A 25,000-nucleotide genomic window follows, 5' to 3' on the forward strand; every position below is an offset into this window, starting at 1 on the left:
TGGTCCACTCGCCCGGACTGTGGGGGCAGGTGAGCACATGCACAGCAGAAACCAAGATGGCAACCACAGAGGCCAGTCAGTCTAGCCTGGGGAAGGGATTGGATTGGCTAAGAGACACAACCCTGGGAAATGTAAACAATGGGTTGGTTAGGGCTTGGACCCATCAAAAGCCCATGAAAGCTTGGGAAGTTGATTGGTTAGTTTGAAGAAGTCCTTGGTCCTTCCCAAACCTGCTCAACAAAGACATTCTCTCTCTCTCTCTCTCTCTCTCTCTCTCTCACTCAGCAACATGTGCTCACCCCAGACACTCATGCATTTCATACATTTCATAGCAGCCATATGGGTCTAGCACAGCCGTGGGCAAACTACGGCCCGTGGGCCGGATCCGGCCCATTTGAAATGAATAAAACTAAAAAAAAAAAAAGACCGTACCCTTTTATGTAATGATGTTTACTTTGAATTTATATTAGTTCCACAAACACTCCATCCATGCTTTTGTTCCGGCCCTCCGGTCCAGTTTAAGAACCCATTGTGGCCCTTGAGTCAAAAAGTTTGCCCACCCCTGGTCTAGCAGCTGCCTGGGCCTGCAGCAGACCTCGCAGGCTCTAAAGGACTAGGCTGTAATATGGCACAGAATCTGCGGACAGTGGTCCTGTATCTGGCCCTATGAATACAAGATTGGAGTTTTCCACAGCAGGATGGCCAGAGATGAGACATTGGGAACCTGGGGACAGCCTGCTATTTCCACCCAAATGAATCTTATCACTCCACAGCCTCCCAAGCATGGCTCTCTTGAAATGCTTTCCTTGAGACTCCGTAAAAGAACATGATTTGCACTGGCAGGACACTGACTGGCTGGCACCAGGGCAGCAGGTCATTAGTCAATGCAGCTGGTCCTGAGGTCAGCCATGGCATCGCTTGCCTGGTTTTGCTGCTTTTCTGGGCCTAGCACTGAAACACAACTGAGGCCTAGATGTTATCCCTTGGGGTTAATACTTACGGGAATGGTCATGCCAAGGCCTACATGGGAGTCACATGAGGCCATTCTTTAGCCTCTTGTTCCTCCTCTAAGGGGGTCTATTGCATGTCCAGCAACATCAGAGAGGAAAAGGTCAGAGGAGAGTCCAAACCATATGATCAGCGATATGAAAGGGCAGGGGGTCTAAACTCCTTGAGCAATGATATGCTAAGGGAGGAAAGGTTACTCTGGGGGCAAGATCCCTATTTTCCCAGTTTTGCCAGTCACTAGGCACCCAGAGCTTTCCACCCTGGTGACTTCCTGTACCTGGCCCATCATCCTTGTTCTGATCATGTCTAACTACCTCCAGAGAAGTACTCGGGTTTATAAAAAAAATAGCAGAAAGACTGTTCAGAAAGCCAATTCAAGGTGATGGTCCTATAACTATTCTCATATTTTGTATGCATGGGCAAAGAATTCTGAAATTTCCCCAATGTCTCCACTATATCAAGCTATGATCAACTCTAAGCTCTCAGTTCTAAGTATAAGTTACTCCCAAAGGTTGGAGACTATGGGAAGTGGCCTTTATAAGATCACTAGAGGCCCAGTGCATGAAATTTGTGCATGGAAGGGGGTCCCTCAGCCTGGCCTGCACCCTCTCGAAATTCAGGACCCCTTGGGGGCTGTCCGACTGCTGGTTTAGGCCCGATCCCACAGCTGAGGGATTGGGCCTAAACCGGCAGTCGGACATCCCTCTCACAATCCAGGACTGCTGGATCCTAGCCTACACTTATCTTCCTGCCTGCCTTATCACCCCTAACCACTCACCTGCCTGCCTGATGCCCCTAACTGCTTGCCTGCCTGCCTGATTAACCCTAACCACTCACCTGCCTGTCTGATCACCCCTAACTGCCTGCCTGCCTGCCTGATCACCCCTAACTGCCTCTGCCTAGGTCCCTGCTGCCACAGCTTCATCCAGAATGACGTCTGGGAGATTGTTCAGCTGTCCGGTCTAATTAGCATATTACACTTTAATTATTATGGATTCCTGCACTCAGTGGGGTCAGTCATGAAATTCTATTGTAGTCAATACAAATAGAAACTCAAGAAGAGGGTTTGTCATTGATATTTAATGAAACAGAATTTATTGTGCTTAAATTTTACATGTATAAAAAGTTGCATTAAATTCACAGCACTGTACTATTATTGTAAGGAAAACCACTGTTGTTTTTAATTTCCAAGAAACTATTTATTGTCCTGCAAGAGAAATCCTATATAATAAAAGGCTAATATGTAAATTGTCCCCTTGACCGGGAGTTCAACTAGGAGTTCAACTGGGAGTTCAGCCAGGGGGTAGGGCCCGCTGGCCAACCACCCACAGCCCCTCCCTTTGGCCAGCTCCACCCCTGATTGCACCCCCCCATCGGGGCAGGCCAGCTGTACCCCACCCATGTATGAATTCATGCACCAGGCCTCCAGTTACTAAATAAAATTGTAGTCCCCCCCCAAAAAAACTGTTATTGATTAAAGAATAGTTTATAAATTTAAAAAGTAAAACATCTAGTATATGAATATGACTAATTTGTAGATACTATTTTACATGATGAATAAACTAATTAAAGATTACACAGTCAATTAGAAAACTCGAAAGGTGCAATTAGGAAAATACATACCACAGTAGTAGGCAGGGGGTCAGGTGGTGTCTGTGTGTGTGTGTGTGTGCGTGCGTGTGTGTGCGCGTGTGCAGGAGGCAGCCTATAAATGATTCTCTCTCATCCTTGATGTTTCTATCTCTCTCCTGTGTGTGTGTGCGTGCGTGTGTGTATGTACACAGATGATTTCAGAATAGTAAAAGCCTGAAATCATAAAAACTGTTTTTGAGGATCATTTTAAAAGACAAAAGAAATTATTTTGACTAAAATATCTACCAACTGAATTCAACTACTTTGACTAAATGCTTCACTGAAGTAGCCAACAGTTTCAGTAAAATGACTGATGAACTAACTGGTTATTATGGTATCATGTAGACATGTCCAGAATTTTAAACATTTGTTAAATGTTTAATGTTAATTTTCCCAAAGCACTCTCTAATATATAGAAAATCAAATCTTCTAATATGGTTACTTGTGAAAGTTCATATTCACTTAATGACTCTTTATTTTTAAAAATGACACTTTGATTTAATCATCATTATGAGTTGAATTTTATAATTTTAGGTTTTCCAGGTTCAATCTGGGACTCAGAACATTTGAGAGAATGGAAAACTCTAAGTTATGAAAATAATTAGAATAAACTCTTAAGGTTAATATAACAGCACCTTTTTCCTAATTAGGTCTCATACATGACCCGTGAATAATCAAAACTTTCAAGGTTAAACGGCTGAATATTTTAAAACAGATATTAAGAAGGTGGCAAGATACACACAGATATTTGCCACTGTTTTATGGGATTGCACTCCAACCAATTGTCATTAGTTTGGGCATCTTATGATTTAGATTTGACCTCTCACGTAGTTGGTTGTCTTCATGTTCTCAGGGCACTGAGAAAACCTAGGAGGTCTCCCTACTCTGACTCAGTTTCTAATCCCCTGTTCACTTCCATTGTCCCTTCAGCTGGAGCACTGCCAGATTATGAGTATCTGATTCATTTGTGTTTACCTTTCTTGTCTGCATTTTATTTGCATAAATATCCTGTGGGAAAGTCTCAAGGTGGATAAGAGGAATAACAAACAATTTATTTTTAAAATACACAGAGATAATTTTTTAAAAGGATATCTATAAAGTATGTTCAGGTGCATTCTCAGAGAATTTCAATATGCACAAAATTTATTTATTTCATTATTTCACTGCCTTGCAAAAAAAAAATCTGTCTGAAGTGAGACACAGGGGATGATACAGGATTAAGTTAAAACCTTAACCCTTCAGCCATTCTTAATAGCTAGAACTCAAACTACCCATGTATAACAGTATTTCTGAGTAACTTAAATTCCAGACTCAAAATATCATCCTTAAAACATCATGTTCAGCTCCTATTCCAAGATATTTTATGCTGACTTAGTCTGTGCTTCCCTCTTCAACCCGCTGTGTGTTCACAGAACGTGGAATTCCCTTCTGGTCTTTGTACCATCTATGCATACCCTGTCTGCCATTTAAGAGCCAGACCAACTTATATCTTATCTACTTCTAGAGGGGGGTTTGTTTGGCCTGTCCAGCTTGCACTGATCTACTTTGACACACCAAAAGCATTTTTTCTTGATCATTCTGATACTCAATACTTTGAAATCTTTGAATCTAACACTGTATCAAACATAATTTCATTCAATGTTCCTATTCTATAGATAAGAAAATGAGTGACTTTCCAAGTGGTATGATAAGTACACTGTTTTTTGGAACCTTGTTATTCCTGCTATCCTGTGTTCCCTTAATCACGAGTATTGTACTGAACTTTCTAGTGGTGGCTGGATATTTCTTGCCAACTAGACTATGAACGTCACAGATTAGGAGAGCTATACACATAGCAAGCACCTAGTAAGTACATGTTGACTGAATAAATGATGTGCAATCAAGTCATAATTTCATTTGCAGTAATTCTAAAAAAAAATTCCCTCTGGAATGAAGTATTCTTGGGATCCTTTCCATCAGATTAGTTTGTGAACAAGGTATCAGACCTGGGACAGGTGTAAATAAAATTTCTTTACTAAAATAAGCTAAGACCAAAGCCAATAATTATTAATGCTCAGGTTTCAACATCTGATTGACATCAAAACGATGTTTAAGAAAGAAAGAAAAAGTAGGAAGAGAAGTTTAAGCATCCCAACTACCCATGCCTATAAATAAGTGAAAGTCTTTTCAATAAAAATAAAATTCTACCATGATTATCTCTATGTACATTAGGTTTCTCCTTTTTGAATCTCACAGGGCTCCATGCTTTCCCTTTCCCCGTTGTGCACCAACTCAAAAGAAACGGCACACAAAGAAAACATGCCTTTGGTGAGTTGCAGGATGAATGAGAAATTAGTCTCTTCTGTGGTCATTAGCAGTGTCTTTCCCTCCTTGTCCCCATTACGGAATATGAAGGTCATCTAATTTATTTCCAGGAAAAAAAGTGGCTATCTCTACAGTGTTCATTTTTCCAAATTCTTCAAGGTACCGTGTGTTACAAGGATAATTAGATTTTCTTCGAGGAAAAATGCTCCCCTTCACCAAAGAAAACTCTCTGACAATTTAAATACAAGAAAGAAATGCCTTTAAAGAAACTCCCTCTCTACTGAGTGCTCACCAGTTCTTCCTATGTATCCTCTTTTCTAGTAGAATAATATAAAGACTTTAATTACCTGGGTGTGATTTAATACAATAAAGTTTACGTATTTAATATTTTTATTAACTTGTAAGTCTAGTGTAAATAATACTGAAGAGTTTAGACACCTTATTCATACACTTCAGTCACACAGTTAAGTGGCAATACATTGTTTAAGAATATAGCAGGCTTTGAGGATAAAATGCTTGGTTTTGAGTCCTGGCTCCTTTACTCTTAGCTATATGGCCTGAGGGAAGTTACTTAAGGTCTCTGTCACTCTTTCTTTACTCTAAAAGCAGGAATAATAAAGGGCCTACTTTAAACAGTCGTTATGAGGATTAAATGATTACTTACATAGGCAAACTACTTGGAACAGTCTCTGGGTCATAAGTGATCAATAAATGGTAGAGACAGTCATGATGTAATCACAACCCTAAATCCTTTATGGAAGAAGGTATGGTATAAATACATGAATTAAGTTTTAAATATTGTATGAGTTTAACTAGCTCTAAAAATATTTTAGCCCTTCTCGCAAAAAGAGATTTTTATTACTATAATAGGAAAATCATAAAACAAACATATATGTACTCCTTATAATACCATAATTATCCCAAAGAATTATTTATTGAAAATAAAAACACTAAGACAAAAGCCCAGGTCATGTCTCAGATCACTTTTGAATCAACAAAGTACATTTCAAAGTAGAATGGCCATCATCGAAATGCTCTGTAAAGAGTCCCTACACGTACTTTCCTCACCCATCAGTCCCAGACCTCATCATTACCTTGTCATTAAAATCATTAACATACATGCATGGAATGGCCCAGGCCTATATCATATCTGTTATACACATTAAGCTTATGCAGTCAAATAATATATTTTATGTTGGAGAAAACTTAAATAGATTAAATCAAAGTAGACTAAAAAAATGGAAATTTTAAAAGACATAGCAATCCTATATAATAAAAGGGTAATATGCATAATATGCAAATTGACTGAACAGCAGAATGACCAGCCGCTATGATGCACACTGACCACCAGGGGGCAGACGTTCAGAGCAAGAGCTGCCCCCTGGTGGTCAGTGTGTTCCCACAGCGGGAGCACTGCTCAGCCACAAGCCAGGCTGATGGCTGGTGAGCACAGCGGCCCACTTTCGCGGCAGCACTAAGGATGTCCGACTGATGGCTTAGGCCCGCTCAGAGAACGGGCCTAAGCCATTGAGGGCTCCTGGACTGTGAAAGGGTGCAGGCCAAGCTGAGGGACGCCCCCCCCTCCACCCGCCTCCAGTGCACGAATGTTGTGCACCAGGCCTCTAGTATGCATGTAAGCCTGATAGATAATACATTCTTCTGCCAAACATTCCTTTATAGTATGGATTGAGTAAAGTCCCTTGTATCTGTAAATGACATAAAGAGCATCAATCTCACTTGACAGAAAAAGCCAGTAACTTAATACCATTATCTTCTCTTGCCAATAATTAATTTAAAGTTTACTGTGTACCTTCTATATATAAGGCACGGTAGGAGCGTTTAAACATCTATCAAAGAACCTGCAGTCCAGCATGACAACAGTATGTACTTGAATAGCTACATGATTGCCAGCCAGAAGTATACTAAGAAAAGTAGCAATTAAGTAACAACAGAAGAGTTAATAGCAGGTAGAGATTATTTATTATTTGCCTCTAAGAAGGATCCCAATGTATATCATTAAAGACAGTAAAGTAAGAACAAATTTTGATGGACAAAACATAAATTGTTGACTACGCAGACGATAAAACTCTTTCTGGGTTTGAAGAACATCTATGCTGGATGGTTCAAGTGTTCATCATGCCATTTCCCCCCACTCATGTGAACGATTTAAGGCATTTTACAGATTAAACTGCAGTCCCCTCATAATAAGTAAAGTAGAAATTACTTTAAAAAATAGAATCAATTGTTTATAGGAGCAAAACAGATAACATTTGAAACATTGAGGACTTACTAGGCTTGTTTGTTTTTAATATGAGCAAGGAAGAAAAAGAAAACTAGTGGAGTCACTGATTTTTTTTTTATTGTCTCATTTGTGAGATCTTGAATAAAGGATAATCAGTAGGCTTAGTTTTAATGTATCTTATGGCAGGAGTCTATGAAGTTTGGATTGGACAATCTCCCCAGCCATTCATTTATTTATTGAGCACCTAATACATACCAGGCAACTGTATTATTTCAGAAGAGTACACATTGGCACAGAAGGGCACATATAAAAGGTAAACATGTTTCCCTTAATAGTCACGTTAATAGTTCTTCTAAACCTGATAAAATATGTCATAGTCCTTTAAGTGGGTGTGGAAATAACTTCATCTTTAATTTTAAAGCAAATTATCCATTTGGCAAATAATGGATAGGCTTTCAAATTAGAATCGAGACATTTATTTCAAACAGTATAACAATTTTTCTGCCCTTGAAACTAAAGATTTATAATTCAACTATTCCTTTTAATCCACTACTTATTATTTACTACGGAAAAGCAGTAATTTATATTTCCTGCTTAAAGACAGCATAGCCACCTCCTAATTTGATGTAATTTACACCTGGGAGAATTAGACAGCTATTTGGGACTTCTTTAGATAATTGGATAGAAAGTATTTAGTGATGGAGGGATGTAAAGTCTGTTGCTATTTTCTGAAATCAAGATACAAAGTCAGCGACTTAAATCAAAGAACTTCTAGAAGGATAAAATTTTAATTATGAACAAAATCAGAAGTGAAATCAAATCAGTTCAATAGACATTATGTACAAACCACTAAGCTAGGATCTGATGTGGAAATAGGTTCCTGTTTTCATAGAGTTTTTCGGTTTAATAGAGAAAGACAAATACTGTACACAAGGCAGAATGTGACCCATACCACAGTAGACAAAGTGCAATGAAAGAAGTGAGATAAATTCTGGCAACATCATTAGTCACTGCTCTATGAAGGAGGGGGTTGTCACTTCGGGTAGGTTTTGAAATATATGAAAATGTTCATTATGCAGAGTTGAGGAAAAGTGCATTCTGGCCTTGGCTAGTGTGGCTCAGTGGTTGAGCACTGACCCATGAATCATGAGGTCATCAGTTCGATTCCCAGTCAGGGTCCATGCGCAGGGTAGGGGGTGCACAGGAGGCAGCCAATCATTGTTTCTCTCTCATCTATGTTTCGGTCTCTCTATTCCTTTTCCTTCCTCTCTTTAAAATCAATAAAAACATACTTAAACATTATACAAATTAAAATAGATAATGACTTTTCATAATATATGCAATTTTGATAAATCTTTATATTTGTTGTTTTAATTGCTCAATGAGGAGGGGAAGCAAATATAAAACATTTGGGTATTAGAAAGTGAAAGATGGAAAGATATTAAAATAAATCTATCTATAGTCCTCATTGTGATTAATATGCTTGTATTGCAGTAGCCACGGCTGCATAAAGACTTGGTCTCTGAAAAATTTATTTTTAATTTTCAGTTTATGTCATTTTAAAGAAAAACATATATTAAAATTAAATACAGTGGAAAAAAGCTTGCATTTCCAGTAGATTTGATTAACAAAAAAGAAAAGAGGTAAGCCATTTTAAAAGTAGGATATAAGCCCTTGAGGGTCTTGCTCATAATACCCAAATGATTGGTGAATTTTTAAAATGTATACTCATTACTTACCTCTGCTTAATCTTAAATTGAAAAAATATGGTTGCTATTTTGCAAGCAAAAACAGTTAAATGTCAATAATTTCATAAAGTTCAACCTAAAAGTCTATTTCTTGTGAATCCCAACTCACAGGTACATCCTCCATAAACACTTTTCTGATTCCTGTTGTTCATGTGCATACTTAAGTCTCTGAATTCACAATTTGGTTACAAACCTCTTCATTCCTTTACTTGGTGTCTCTACTTACATACCTACCCATCCCTTTATTATACTTACACCTCTTTGTAGATACAGATTATCTACAATTTTCCAGCAGAGTATGTTGCACATAGTAGGTGCTCAAAAAATGTTTATTTAACTTAAATGAATGGAACTCATCTCTACTCCATTCTATCTGCCAAGCCTTTACTAGGAGGAAATGCAGAGTAGTAGTTGATGTTTATACTGTAGTTTAATCTTTTAGTCTTACAGCCCATCTTCAGCAATAGCATGAAGCACAACACAAACAGAGGACTAGCTGCATTAATAAACTGATTTGTTGACTAAAAAACAACTGTGTTGCATCTTCACTCGTGAAATTTATAAGTACCCAGATCACCCAAGGCAGAAGAAATCTTAATGCCTGCCTACATCCTAAAGCAAAGAGTCAAATTATAATGGGCAAGTTTATCTTTTTTAGATTGTGGTCACACAGTATATTTTCTAGAGGAATGCCAATTGTCTTCATACTAATACTATTTTTCTTTAGAATAAGAAACACTAGGGATAAAGTTCTCTTAATCTGAGATGTTAAAAAATAATTTAAGTCAATAGACATTAAACTATAAAGTCACAGCAGTGTTTCTTACTTAGATGTCATCAAATGTAATAATTTATTTATATAGTGTCATCACTTATTAGAAACTCAGTGGCACAATGGAAATTTTATTGGCTATCCAGAAATACAATATTGCGTAATACCATGAAACTAATGATAAAAATTGTGTCTTAAATGTTACGATAAATATCAACAAGTGCTATAAGGAAAAGCTTATAATTAATGGTTCATAACTATAATATGGTCAACTTTAGGCAATGTAAAGTCAATTTAAACAAATATTGACAAGTCAAGACTAAATGTAAGACTAGATTAAAATTGTTTTTATGTGGTTACTCATTATAGGAGAGCCTTTATACCTTGTCTTCAGATAACCCTAGTTATTTGAGAAAATTGAATACATTTAACATAGTGTGCCACTGGAAAAGAGTAATAAACATCCTTTTATAAAGATATCTTTTAAAGAATTTGATAGAACATTTTTTCACCTTTTCCCTGCACTAGCACACTTGAAGGATATCACATTACTCATTGGATAATACTAAAAATCCTGTCCTCAGAAACTGCAGGAGGTGCTGATGCTTCAATTTTACTATGGAAACGAATTTTATTTGACCCAATATAACAATCTTTATCCAGTAAATGAACTTATACATACAGTACTTTTAGGAACATATTAAATCTATTGAAAAACCATGTATCTACTTCCCACTCATTACAGATTTGTGCAAGTCCTTGGTTTTAAAGTTTCTTGATCCTTACTTCTACTAATTGTAGTTTCAATACCTTTAACTTACATGGAGTATATTGGTTAACTCTAAAAGAAAATGTTTAAAATCATATGAATTCATCTTTATCTCTTATTTGTTATGTCCTACTTGTTGGTCAATGACAGTTAAAAATATGAGAATACACTGAGTATTGCTATAGGCTAATGCTGTCCATTGATTTCCATACGTTTTGACTATTTCACAAAATAGCATCAAATTTTTCTAATTAAAAGGAACTACTCAGATGAGTTTTTCTTTTAACTCTCTACAGTATCTATTTATGGTAGTACTTGCCACAGAGTTGTTGAATAAATAATGGTAACTAGTATGGAAGCATTTAAAAATCAAAGTATCTGATTAGCACTTTATCAATTTCATTTACATTTGCATACATTTTAAAAAATTTATGTATTGTCTCAAGTTTTACATATGTCTCCTTTTTCCCTTTTTCCCGCCCCCAAGCCCAGCCCCCACCGCCCCAGTGTCTGTGTCCATTGGTTACACTAATATGCATGCATACAACTCCTTTGGTTGCTCTCTAACCACCCTGCTCTCCTTCTAGTATTTAAACACAAAATGATATAATTATACTTGTAATTTATTGGTAGATTTATAAAAATTGCCAGTTTTGTTATGTTCATTTTTATAAAGGCATGTTGAAATGAGAAACAATTTATGTTTAAACATTTTTAATTTTGAAGGGATATTTTAGTTTAACATATCACAGAAATAAGCTAAGACATGAAACTACAGTTATAAATGGAAAAGGTTACTTTTAAAAGAAAACATTTTGTTGGTACTTTTTAAAGTGACTTAATCTTAGGCTAAATAAATTATTTACTTAATTTTACTTAAGATGTTTATTCTTTTTTAAAAAAAATCCTGATTTCTTACACTAAATTCTAGATTTTATATTTTAAATTTAATCACACATTAGAGAAATATTTAATTCTCTTACAGAAATGAATAAGAAGGCCATATATTTAAAAATAACTAGAATTAAAATATCAATTAAGAAATTATAAAACAGATCTTACTTGTATGGTTCAATGACTTTCCAATTTATTATTTTTTTAAGATTATTTTCACTTTTGTAAATTAAAATAACATTTACCACAATAATTCTAGTGTTGAGTGAATTGATCTTCATTTTGATTTGCAATAGTTTGTATATAGCTGCCATTAGGACAGTAATCAGAAACACCATTCCAGTTCAACAGATAAAAATTGTGCTTATCTCTTGATGAAAAGGTAAATATTTCTCCTCCCAGAAATATGCCACCATTTTTAAAAGGGGATAGAAAAATTGGAGTGAACAAATGATATCTCAATTCCATATATACCTGTATAATTTGCTTTCTTCCGAATATAATTAGAAAATGTCCTACTAAATTTTCCATCCTTTTCACTCTGGCTAAGGATAAACAGTCAAATAAATTTCAATTTTGCTTCTTAAAATCAGCATACAACCTTAATCCTAATATACTTAATAAATCTCTTTACTCCCTTATTCAATTCTCTTTAAATATTCAGTCAGTGTTTGATTGCAATGGAATATTATTTTCAGATAATTATAATAAAATGTTCTCTTCTAAGATATATTGCCAATATTAAGGATGTGGCACACAATTCTATCTTATATCCTAACAGATTTGACTTTAAGCTTGAGTTACAAAGTTCCACTTAAAGATAATATAAAGTTTAAGAAACATGACAAAAAGGTAGATTAAGGTTAAAGAAACGATTTTATAAAGTGAATGTGTGGTAGTCAGTTAGACAGATATGATTAGAGCAAGGAAGATGGGCCAGGTAGAGAAAGTCCCTAGGGCAGAAAGCTCCAGTGCCTAGCAACTGGCAACACGGGGAAAACAAGGACCTCACCCCCAGGGTAACCTTTCCTCCCCCAGCTATCTCTGGTCATGCCCTTTGAACCCCCTGACCTTTAATATTGCTTGTCTTTCGGTGTGGACTCTGCCCTGACCTTTCCTCCCTGGCCTGTTGCTAGTCATGCAGTAGATCCCCTTGGAGGAGGAACAAGAGGCTGAAGAGTGGTCTCAGGAGACTCCCATGCAAGGCGCTTGCACCCCTCCCTTAGGCATTAACCCCTGGGGATAACATCCAGGCCTCAGTTGTGTTTCAGCTCCAGGTTCAGAAAAGCAGCAAAACCAGACAAGGGAAGCCTGAGCCATGGCTCAGGATCAGCTGCACTGACTGATGCCTCCCTGCCCTGGTACCGACCCAATCAGTAGACACCAAGACCCTCGAAGGACTCACCTGGAAAGGTCATGACTATTCTCTTGAGATCCTTCCTTAGAACCTCCCTCAAACCCTTACTTTTATATCTATATCTATATCTATATCTATATCTATATCTATATCTATATCTATATCTATATCTATATCTATATCTATATCTATATCTATATCTATATCTATATCTATATCTATATCTATATCTATATCTATATCTATATCTATATCTATATCTATATCTATATCTATATCTATATCTATATTATTGATTTTTTACAGAGAGGAAGGGAGAGATATAGAGAGTTAGAAACATCGATGGGAGAGAAACATCGATCAGCTGCCTCCTGCACACCCCCTACTGGGGATGTGCCCACAACCAAGGTACATGCCCTTGACCGGAATCGAACCTGGGACCCTTCAGTCTGCAGGCCGACGCTCTATCCACTCAGCCAAACCGGCCAGGGCTCAAACCCCTACTTTTAAAAGCCCTAAAGACGGAGGCCCCAGGCTGGCTCTCCCTATGGAGCACACCAGCATCAATCCTCGCCCCACTCCCCAGGCGCATTTCCTTGCCTCTCTCTTTCTGTTCAGCTGCACGGGTACTTCTTTTGCCTCTGTCACTTTCTCCCTGAGCTCACACAGCTCAGCTAGCTCACTTCTTCCACAGCTCAATTATTCTACCTCTGTGGCTTTCTAAATAAACTTTGTCTTATAGTTTGAATCTTGGCTCTGAATTCTTTCTTATCCAGAACTGAAGTACCAAGGCCGCTGAACTGAGGTCCAATTGGTGCCATTTTTTGCCACCAATAGATATATAAAATATAGAAATTCATCTAAGATTTCTTCCCCCACCTTCAGCATTTGATAGTTATTCACATTTATACAACATTCTTTAAAGAAACTGAATTGTACAAGATTTGAAGGCTCACTTACAAATGATTTCAGATAACTTTGCAGCGGTGCTAATTTAAAAACATAAAATTATTTCCGATTTCCCATTCTTTTTTTAAAAAAAATATGTATTTTTATTAATTTCAGAGAGGAAGGGAGAGGGAGAGAGAGATAGAAACATCGATGATGAGAGAGAATCATTGATCGGCTGCCTACTGTACACCCCCTATTGGGGACCAAGCCTGCAATCCAGGCATGTGCCCTGACCAGGAATGGAACCTTGACCTCCTGGTTCATTGGTCAATGCTCAATCACTGAGCAATATCAGCTGGGCTTCCCATTCTATTTGATTTATAAAAGTGATAGCTGTGACCCAAAAGGCTGTAATAAAAATATAGATGTAACTTATTTGATTATTGATGAGTACAAACAAATCATGCCTAATCTCAGAATCAAAACAGTTTCCTGTTAAGATACCATTGGTACCATTCTTGTGCCTTGCAGCAAACTTTCAACAAACATTTAGCTATGGATACAAGGACCTCTATATTACTAACCCGTTGGCCAGAGAAATAAAAGAAAGCTAAATTATATCTTGACACTTGGGCATTTAATCAGTTTTGCTGCTCTCCAAAAGCCCTTTGATCCATTCATCCAAAAATTGTATTTCTGCTTGTTCTTGAACTAAGCTTGTCAAAAATGTCAGGATGAGTATATGGATGCACAAAATATATGTCCTGCTTCTCTCTAATTCCCTCTTTGATAATTTGGGTTCTGACTCCCTGAAGAATTTGACCTTGACCTCAAAGTCCTCTGATTAGACCCTATGGTTGTGGCTACCCTCCACCCCCCTTCCCCAAGTGGATCAACTATGTTTCTGGACAGTTGTCTATTTCCCTTTGCCAAATTGCCCTGAGGAAATGTGGCCCCTAAACTGCTGGTTCTTGGTGCAGCTGTCTCCTGGGTATTTCTACAGAGATGGTCTCCACCAGGATTACACAGGGTTCTTATCATTAGGTCTGTCTAATTTCTGAGACTGGCCATTCTTCTAGAGCTATTTCTTTGCTCAAATCCTATATAATAAAGAGCTAATATGCTAATTAGATCAGACAGCAGAATGGCCTTCCGGAATGACCAGTGAGCGGGGGGGTGGGGGGGGAGAGGGGCGGAGCCATGAGGGCAGAGGCAGCCAGGGCTGCGAAGGTCTACCTTGTATGAATTTCATGCATCGGGCCTCTAGTTAAACCTTAAGACTGACTCAATGTTCAGTTTTCTCCTGAAATTATTCTCACTTATGCTCTGTTAGTTTTAAATTTTTAAAATATGTTTTTATTGATTTCAGAAGGAGGAAGGGAGAGAGAGAGAAACATCAATGATGAGAATCATCAATTGGCTGCCTCCTGCACGCCCCCTACTGGGGTTGAAGCCTGAAAGCCGGGTATGTGCCCTGATCAAAATCGAACTGTGACTTCCTTGTTCAGGGGTCAACGCTGGACCACTGACCAAACCAGCCTGGGGAACTCTGTTACTTCTAAACATAAGAATGGAAGAGGGAGTAAAAATAGTATTTACCTTTCATTCTAAATCTACTGAGGTATGTCTGCCTTTGACCTGCTAATTAACATAAAGACCTTATATGTAAATTTTTTGATAGTAATATAATATTGTGTGACCAATGATTACTTTTACTCCTGCCTTTTATTTATTTATTTATTTATTTATTAAATTTATGTTATTGATTTTTCACAGAGAGGAAGGGAGAGGGACAGAGAGTTAGAAACATAGATGAGAGAGAAACATCAATCAGCCACCTCCTGCACACCACCCACTGGGGATGTGCCTGCAACCAAGGTACATGCCCTTGACCGGAATCGAACCTGGGACCCTTCAGTCCACAGGCCGACACTCTATCCACTGAGCCAAACTGGTCAGGGCTACTCCTGCCTTTTAAGTGTCTTGCTATTACTCCATTTCCAGTCTTCAAAGACTAAGATGTTGAACAAATTAAAGAATGTAAGTTTCCACTAGTTATATTAAACTTTTTGGTCATCTACTGTTTATATAAATTATTTCATTCTGTCATAATGAGAGAAACTGCTGCTAGAGATAGGAACCCTGAGATAAAGTTTTAAACTGTGTTTATTGGTGCCAAAGTATTCAAGTATATTGTGTTACTTATGTGACTGATCAATTTTAAATTCCACCAAAGTAGTCAAAATGCAGTGCTTTTAACATTTATTAAAATATAACATCTATGTAAATTACCTTTATATTAAGTAATATTCTAAAATAATAGTCAACTTTATATAATAAACATCTTAGGTTATAAAATGCCTTTTCTTAACAATTACACATCTACTTCCCAAGCCATATGCCCAAAGCTAAAGTTAAAATATCATATAAGTATGTAAAAAACCTTCCATTTCCCCTGGTACTAGACATAGAGAAAAATTAATACTGAGTAGCAATATTCATTTTTCAACGATTCACTCAATGGTTCTTTGACCCCTATGGAAAGAACATTACTGAGGCTCAACTAGTGTTAGTGCAGATGAAGATGTACCTCTAACAACGTATCCCCCTTATATAGCAAACAGAAGCAGTAAGCTCCAATGCTGTCAGCTAAAAGTTTTCTGACCCACTTTGCCTAAATTGTTGGGATTCAGATCACGGATGTCAGATATCATTTGTACCATTCTAGAAAAATCCTTTAAGACCCTACAGGAACCCACACATTTCCCCAATTGGCATGGTGGGGATATAACACTTTTCCGCTGAAGGCACTGCAGCTCTGGGAGGATCGTTTTTATTAAGAGGAACTAGAATGAGTTGTAGGTGCCACATATGGGGATTGGGATAATGTAAAAAAGAACCGCAGCTACGGAGCCACACTTGTAGCACCTAAAAAAGATAAGATGATAAAGAGCTCGCATAGTCATAAGTTCTCTACACTCACTTTGGAAAGATATCTCAAAGCTAACTAGCAAAGTTAATGAAAATGTTTAGAGATTAAATAAAAATGGAATTAAGTCAGAACAAAAATTATGAGGCCCAGAATTGTAGGAAAAAAAGGTGAGATAGAAAAATTGTGACGTTGTGAATTAGAAAAATCTGCAAAAACATAATAAGTGTTTATGTTTAGAGCTTCATAATGCATCTTAATGATCCAAATATCAGCAAAAATAGTGCAGGTTTAATAGGCATTTAGACAATGAGAGAGAGCACTCCACTCGCTCAAGTTGTCAGTCACTTTCAACTGCTTTCCTCTGAAATACAGAGCCAATTTCAAATGCTTTTGTCCACAGAGAGTGAGATCTAAGATCTGTAGGGATTTAATATAAAATATCACCAACCAAAGGTGTAGGGTTTTCAATTGTACATGTGCCTACAAATAGCAATTTAAATTTTAAGGCAGCCAAAGAGAATAGAAGAAAGGTAATATTATATACTTGAATATTTTCATTATGTTTCACGACAGTTCCCAATGTATATTAGATTTTCAATACTGTTTTACAAAGTGGGAGTCTAAAAGTCCCTTTTAGATGTCTTTGGTTGCAAAGTATTATTGCCCGGAGAGACTGAAGTTTCTTATTGGAATGATAACAACGACTGATGTTCTCAAGAGGCAGAGGATGCTGGAAAGATGACTGGGACATGCGATGTACAGAAAGTTCTGGGGCATGTGTTCAACATGTTAATCAAAAAGATGAATCTCCATTGCAGTCTTGAAATAATACTGCACTACTAATTTCATGTGACGCCTGAGCCTTTTGACTTTCTTACCCTACATTTTTGGCTGCTAAGGACACAAAAAATGTGTTTTCTAGTCTTATATGAACCATATTAACATCTGAATCTACATAGAAGATCATTAACTCTCAAGCTTCAAATATTTGCTTGAGAGAGAGGGGAAATAATAATCACCGACTAATATAGAATATTAGCAAGTGTAACTTTGAAATGTTATAGAGGCTAAGAGGATTCAGGCATGAAACAAGAATTCATCTGAAAACTCAACAGTAGGAGACTCTAATCCTCAGAAATGAGAAGAACATGACAAGGGAAGGCTTTGTGTATAAAGCCTTCAATACAAAACCAGCTCAGGAAGAACATTCATTTTGATCTCTAGAAACAGAATTTGAAAATAAAAAGAAATGGGAATCGTGTTTAACATTTTTACAAAAGAAAAATAGGCAAACCTGAACCAGCTTATTGAGAGTGGGGAGAAACAATTGCATAATAAGAAAGAAACAACTGAGTTGAACTAAATATGGTGGGTACATCATTAAATTTCTCTTTTTGCCTCAGGTTTGGAAAGAGACAGGAAATGGATTGATTCTGCCAGTAGGAGTTCACCTTCCAGGTCTTTCTTCTCTTTTCATTCATTTAAGTCGAACACATGGGAAAAGAGAATACACTTAAATTATTTCTGCCTGAACACATCATCAATCCTAATTCTTTAAGTGGTCCTTTTATGAGGCAAACATCAATATAAAATAGAAATCTAAAGTAATTTTATCTATATTCTATAGAACTCTGAAAAGTCAGGCAATCAGGTGTATTGGCACTGAAGTACATAAGGGAAGAGTATTATAAATTGTAATGATACTCAGCTCAGACTCTTAAGGAAGTATTTGTTCAGACCATGATGGCTCTAGAACTCTTTCAATAGCAGTAGAAACTCAAGATTTTAAAAATATATTGATTAAAAAGGGTCAAATAAGTTTCAAAAATCTATTTATAATCTATATTATCCCACCTGGCTTCAACCTGTCCTACTTCTTGCTAAAATCCACTTAGCATTCATCTGATTTATACTGCACTGATCCCAGTATATTTATTTCTTTTTCAATTCACCTTTAATAAGATAAATAAAATTTAATGAGTGCTGGGAGGATAATCATAAATGAGATGAAAGGGCCAGCCTCTTTCTAGTCACATAAATTAGGATAGCTATAAAATATACCAACTAATTAAAATAAAATTTAAAAAGTGTACTCTACCAATATTTAGAAAGATCTCTTTGCTCCCTTGTAAAGATGAACACTGCATTTACTTATCCCTTCTTCCTAAAATCTCTTGTTCTCCTTTCTTCTTCAGAGGTCTAAGACAATCTTGGATTTTACTCTTATATTTCTTTGTGAAGTCGACCCATTTCAAGCTAGACTGTCACCTCCCACTTAATTCTTCCTAATCACTATCAGATGGCTAGTGAATGCTTACTTTGTGTTCTATGAGGTGTTAGGCATTTATATACTACTAGAGGCCTGGTGCACAAAAATTTGTGCACTCAGGGGGGGTCCCTCAGCCCAGTCTGTGCCCTCTTGCAGTCTGGGACCCCTCGGGGGATGTCCACCTGCTGGCTTAGGCCCACTCCCCGGGGGATCTGACCTAAGCTGGCAGTCAGCCATCCCTCTGGCAGCCTGGCAGCCCTCCGGGGATGTCCACTTGCCAGCGGGGAGCAGGCCTAAGCTGCAATCAGACATCCTTAGCACTGCTGAGGAGGCGGGAGAGGCTCCCACCACCACTGTGCTGGCAGCCATCAGCCTGGCTTGTGGCTGAGCAGAGCTCCCCCTGTGGGAGCACACTGACCACCAGGGGGCAGCTCCTGCATTGAGCATCTGCCCCCTGGTGGTCAGTGTGTGTCATAGTGACCAGTCATTCCCAGTCATTCTGCAGTTAGGGTCAATTTGCATATTATCCTTTTATTATATAAGATAATTTCTCTAAAATATCATCTCTGTCCTTAAGTTAGGGATATGTGCAAAATGATCACCCACACATGCACACACACAGACATGCTCTCATACACACTGTGTTAGTACCAGGAATAAGCCCTTCACACAAGAGGAGGAGAGTGTGGGTTCTGACAGCAAGCTTACTTGGGAAAATAGGACTAGGCCCTGAAGGAAAGATGGAATGTAGGTGAGGGAAAGAAGATGAAAAGCAAAAAGAAAAGAGCAGAAAGCTAAATAGTTAAGGCAAAACAAATGTACTAGTTTGGCAAAAGCCTTTGTTAGGGGCACTACAAGAGTAGAAGTTGGAGTGGAGGGCAAGTTTTAAATGTGGAGCATCAAGATGAATAATATGGATGCTAATGTGGTATCTCTTGTTTTCCAAAAATAACTTGTAAGAAGCACTAATCCATAGCTATTCTGCTCTTCTAAAGCTTCAAAACATCTCCATCAATCTCAGGAATCCTTCTATATTTTACCATATAGGATTTTGCCATTTTGGAGTTGAATGGAAAGATCAAAATAAAAGTTTCAGTTTTGTTTTGTCCTGAATCTTAAGGACATTTAGTTCTTGGATTCAGCAAATAAATGCTAAACTCATCATTTTCCCTCTTGAACCTCTCCTCCTGTGTCCATTCTTGTTCTTTTGAGCTTTTAAAGTTTCTATGAAACTCTCCCAATTTTCTTCTTTGTCCTCAGCATTCCATTGGTTGTCTTGTTCTAGTATTTCTCCTTACAGCGCTTCTGGTATCAATTCCTGCTCTTCATGCACAGTCTTGTACTTAAGTCAGATACTACATACTACAAGAATTACTTCTGTTTCCATCTTTCTCACCTCCAACATATCCTACTATACATGAGCTTCATGCAGTCACAGCTCATTCAGTACACTGTCAGATGACTTTGCCTAAACGCAGCTCTGATACTGTGAAGCTCAAGTTCATTACATTCACAGGCTCCATACTGGGTAAAATAAAACCCATAGCCTGATATTTAAGACATTCCACAGTCTAGTCCCACTTCATATATTCTAAATTCTACTTTACTTTTAATACTCTAAATTCCTTTCAAAACTAATAATCAATGTTTTCTAGGCACATATCACAAGTTCCCTGTTCTGGGTTGATATTATTCTCTCTTTTTGAATTGTTAATTGTGTACAACCTTAGATTACACCATTTTATATAAAAAATTTCTTATCCTGCTGACTCTAGCTGATGCCTACCATGAAGCCAGGCCTCATATTGTTTAAACTTCATATACCTTACTTCATGAATTATAAGAAGATGTGGGAGGAAAAGAAAAGTGATTGTCTAGTAAACTTACCGCATGCTTATGAAGTGCCATTAAAATGGGAAATATTTTAATATTGTTTATAGTCTCATTTACAATAACAATCGGGTATTACAAGAGGTAATATGAACCAGTAAATGTGTACACAGCACTATGAGGGACACACAGAGCAATTATTATGCTTCAGGCACTCATTTCATTTGCAAGTATTCTGAGAGGTAGGTATTATTGCTAACCTCATTTTCAGCTGAGAGAACTGAGGGAAAAATGAATCCTATTCAGCTATTAAATGCTAAATCTGGGATTGGAACCCCTGTCATCTGTAATACTGATCCCACCAGACTTTTCTGGGTCTAGTTTCTAATTGCATCCGCATAACTATCCCCTCCAAAACAACAACAAGTACCATGACTTCATTTCAGGACACATAAGTATGCTTTTTAAATGGTTCATAAAAATTCTTCCATTTCTGTTTAATTTTCAAAGTACTTGGAAGTGCATTCAATTATATGCAGCCAAATTTTGATGGAGAGAATTAGATAATATTTTTCTTTGGCTTATAATGTACATAAAATGTCTAACATTCTTTAAGTGAAAGTTTCTAAACACTCTATAAAGATGAAAATATAAAATACTGAAATGAAATTCTATCAACAATATTTGACATCTTATATACAAAAAGTTAATAACAGCAGAGACTGATGAAAAAATGAATGTAATTCAATGTTTTCCATGATAATTAAAAGTTTGATTATAATTTATATAAATTAGAAAAAGACAAGATTTGGACTTCCTCTAATTTTTCTCTTTTCTGAAATCAATTTTTAATAAGCTGAGGGAAACTTTCCTTTTATCTCTCTAAGAAAAATACATAAAAATATTCAAATATTGCATAAATGTACAGTTTGTTAAATGAACATTTTAATTTTATAAAGCCATAGTGGCAGGAAATCAGGCATTATATATACAATTTTTACATATCATTTTAAACATAATATTTTCTTTTCTGACATATTCCACAATTAAACTGTAGCTAAATTAATAAAATGAAGAACCTAAAATAGTAATTACCAAATGAGGAATATTACAACCCTAAAAATGCCATAATTTAGCCTAATATTATCTTAAGTTCTAAAAAGATAATGTTTGATAAACTACTTTATTGCATCATTATTTTTAATTTTAATACCATCACATTAAAAATACTTCTCTACATGTTCTCTATATATGGTCTATAACAACTATCTACTGCATCCTAGCAACAGGGAGTTGTATCAACAGCTTAAATACTTTTATTATGAATGTCATTTCTCTAAACTAGGTCTTTTCTTAATGGGGGAAAACAGGCTCTAACTCTTGTTTGCTCTTTAAAATTGTATTGTTTTAACATTAGCATACTCAGGAGAACTGAAAGTAAAAGGCATGCAGCTACCCTCCGCCTGGCTCCAGGATAAAGCAGGAATGGAAAACTTTTGTCTGATTGCTCACTTTCCTTATTTTACTGTACTGCTATTCTCAAGAGCATATATTCATGTTCTTGCTTCTTCGAGTTTTATTACTGCTTTTGTATTATTTAATACATCTAAAGACACTTCCAAAAGACAAATTTTTCCATTTTGAAAAAGTCATGGTTTCGAACCTGATGAAACACATTAATGTTCACAGTGTGTTTTTCAAAAAGGTGATAGAATAAAAGTGCTATAAAGCAATTAGGTACATGATCTGAAAGACATTAATATGTCAAGTAGAATAAGATGTTTTAAAAGTCAACAAAATAAAATTCTGTGAAACTAGACACATATAAAGATCACATTTCTCTTTCAGATCTTTGACTAGATACTTAATTCAAACATAGGTGGAGAAAGTATAAAAATGAGAGAAAGTAATAAACTTACCTCAATAATTTAAAATTGGAAGTATATAACATTTAACTTTAGGAAGTACATACAGACATAAGTTATAATTCAATATAACAACTGAAAGGTGTATATATACATATATACACACACATATATACATATATATACATATATACATATATATTTCAAATTCTGATTTTTTCCCCCTGAATTCTAGGTTCTCCCATAGTCTGTACGTTTTAATAAACAAGAAACTGATATGGTTGGCCTATTGAATAAGCCCAGGCATTTTTAGAGTGTTATACACATTTCTGAAATTCACAAAACATCAATTTTTAATACATCTACTCTCTCAGCTCCATTAAAAGGATGGTAGGGGAAAGATTTTAGAGTAATTAATGATATAGTTAGCTGCTAAATATTAATAGGAATCGTAGTCTTGCATAAAATATAACGTATAAACCTTGCCAATACAGACGCACCAGTAATTAAAGTTGAATATGTAATTACACTGATTAATATGACAGGCAAAAAGTTACACTTTACTGGTTTCTATGTAAACTGTGGGTAACAGTTAAACTTTGCATTTTATGGTTTATAAAAATGGGCAATATCTTGACTACAGTTCATAAATGGTTTAGAGACCTGCAATAGTAGTAAAAATTATGCCAACTTGCTCCATCATAAATATTCTTACTGCACCATGCAAACCAAACTGTGATAATGATCCATAAGATATAGAGTCATCTTAGGCACTGCTTTACATCCCGGAGAATGTTCGTTGTATTAAGAATTTGTAGGGAACTGTTACTACAATAATTATGGGACATTGGAGAGATTCTAAAGATTCTTAAATTTGATTTGGATACACATATTCACATCATGAACATGGTGCAATTTAACTCCACTTAAACTTGTACTTTTTACTTATACATCATTCGAATCTTCAGAAGAATACTCAATTTTAGGAGCCTATGAATATAAGCTCTTCCTTTTATGGAAACTGCTAACCACACTTACATGTGTGGCTGAGGCGAGCAGCCCGGACTGCTGTTCCCGTTGCTGTCCATGTGGTCCAGGGAGCCGTTGAGATCCTCGTGGACAGCCTGGAGGAGGCCGCTGGAGGCGTTATTGATCAGGCCGGGGTTACTGAGCAAAGGCAAACTGCTCTCTGCCAACGCAGCCTAGTGGCATGAAGAGGGTGGAAAACGGCTTGTGAAATGCTCTTTAAAATATTTTTTAAAACATAAACATTCTTTTAATGGGTTTGAATCATGGTGTGGATATTTTAGAAGCATGTAAATAAAACGCACGGAAGGACAAAGATTTCTAATGGGCAACTCGTGGCAGAGATATCAAGCAAATGAACTGTGATGTGAAAATATGGAGGAATAGTTCTCCCAGAAAACTTTTTTACTCATGTGTTAGCCTTCCACATAATGAAATGCTGTATCCTCACTTGTAGCGAGAAACTCCGAGATAATATAAGCAGTTGCTCGGCTTTTTAAAAATGACCAGAACTTAACTCAAAATAAAGAAGTCCTGGCATTTGCCGCCTCTGCATAAAAATTATATATTATAATTAAACTTTAAAGTTTTTGCCACAAGCACCATGTTCCCCAACACTATGATGTGAAATCATTTATGACAGCCTGGATAAATATTAATGCATAGCCACATGCATTTGCAAAAGCTTCTATCAATCTAGCATTTGCAGGAAAACCGAGTATTCCAGATTTTGCCACAGGGTGTCCTTCTTGCTTCTTCACATCAAAAGTATCTTGAATTAGAATCAGTGCTTTCTACAGTACTAGGTACTACAACTTACTCAGATGATAAACCAACTATTAAGAACAATCACAACCCCGCCTATAAACAAAGCCATGACCAAAAAGAAAAGAAAAAAAAAGCCAAAACATTCTAATACAAGGACAATGGAAAGGGGCATTTAATGCTATTACCTGCAAACTGGCATTAAGAGCTGCTCCATAGCCTAAACTGGTAGGTATATTTTTTACTAAGGTTGGGCTTCTGGAAGAAAAAAATATAAAGATGATTTTTAAGTTAAAATAGAAAATACTGGATGTTAATAATCTCAGGTAAAAAGCTATGTTCTGGCCTGTTTGCTCCCACTGCTAGTCCAGAGGGGATGGATCTCAGGCCAAAGAAATGAGGTAATAGAGTTCAAATATATAATTCTCTATATATTATATAGTGACTTGGTCAAGGAATATAAAGAATGAAATTTAGACTGTTGTGTTCAAGCAAATGGAAGCATGACCTGTTTCTAGCGACGTGAGGTTTTATTTCCCCCCCAAACCCCACATTCCTATAACATTTTAAAAATAGGATATACAATACAAATACCAATCTGATGCAACCAGGAAATAATTAATGGTTAATTTCTAGAACTTTATGAATTAACATAAAAATTACCATAGTTAATTAAGTGACAACATAATGGATTAA

At 36.5% G+C, this 25,000-nt stretch overlaps 1 protein-coding gene across 1 annotated transcript in view; it reads right to left on the reverse strand.

Moving 5' to 3' along the window:
• Positions 1–25,000, reverse strand: part of FOXP2 (forkhead box P2) — a 572,606-nt gene that overhangs the window by 4,103 nt on the left and 543,503 nt on the right. Inside the window, exons 16-17 of the mRNA XM_014536444.1 lie at positions 24,493–24,562; positions 23,552–23,715 (exon numbers count right to left, since the gene is read on the reverse strand). Of these exons, the coding sequence (XP_014391930.1) occupies positions 23,552–23,715; positions 24,493–24,562 (234 nt within the window). The remainder of the gene's footprint in view (positions 1–23,551; positions 23,716–24,492; positions 24,563–25,000) is intronic.

The sequence above is a fragment of the Myotis brandtii genome, unplaced genomic scaffold, assembly GCF_000412655.1.
Source record: "Myotis brandtii unplaced genomic scaffold, ASM41265v1 scaffold162, whole genome shotgun sequence".
Lineage (NCBI taxonomy): Eukaryota > Metazoa > Chordata > Mammalia > Chiroptera > Vespertilionidae > Myotis > Myotis brandtii.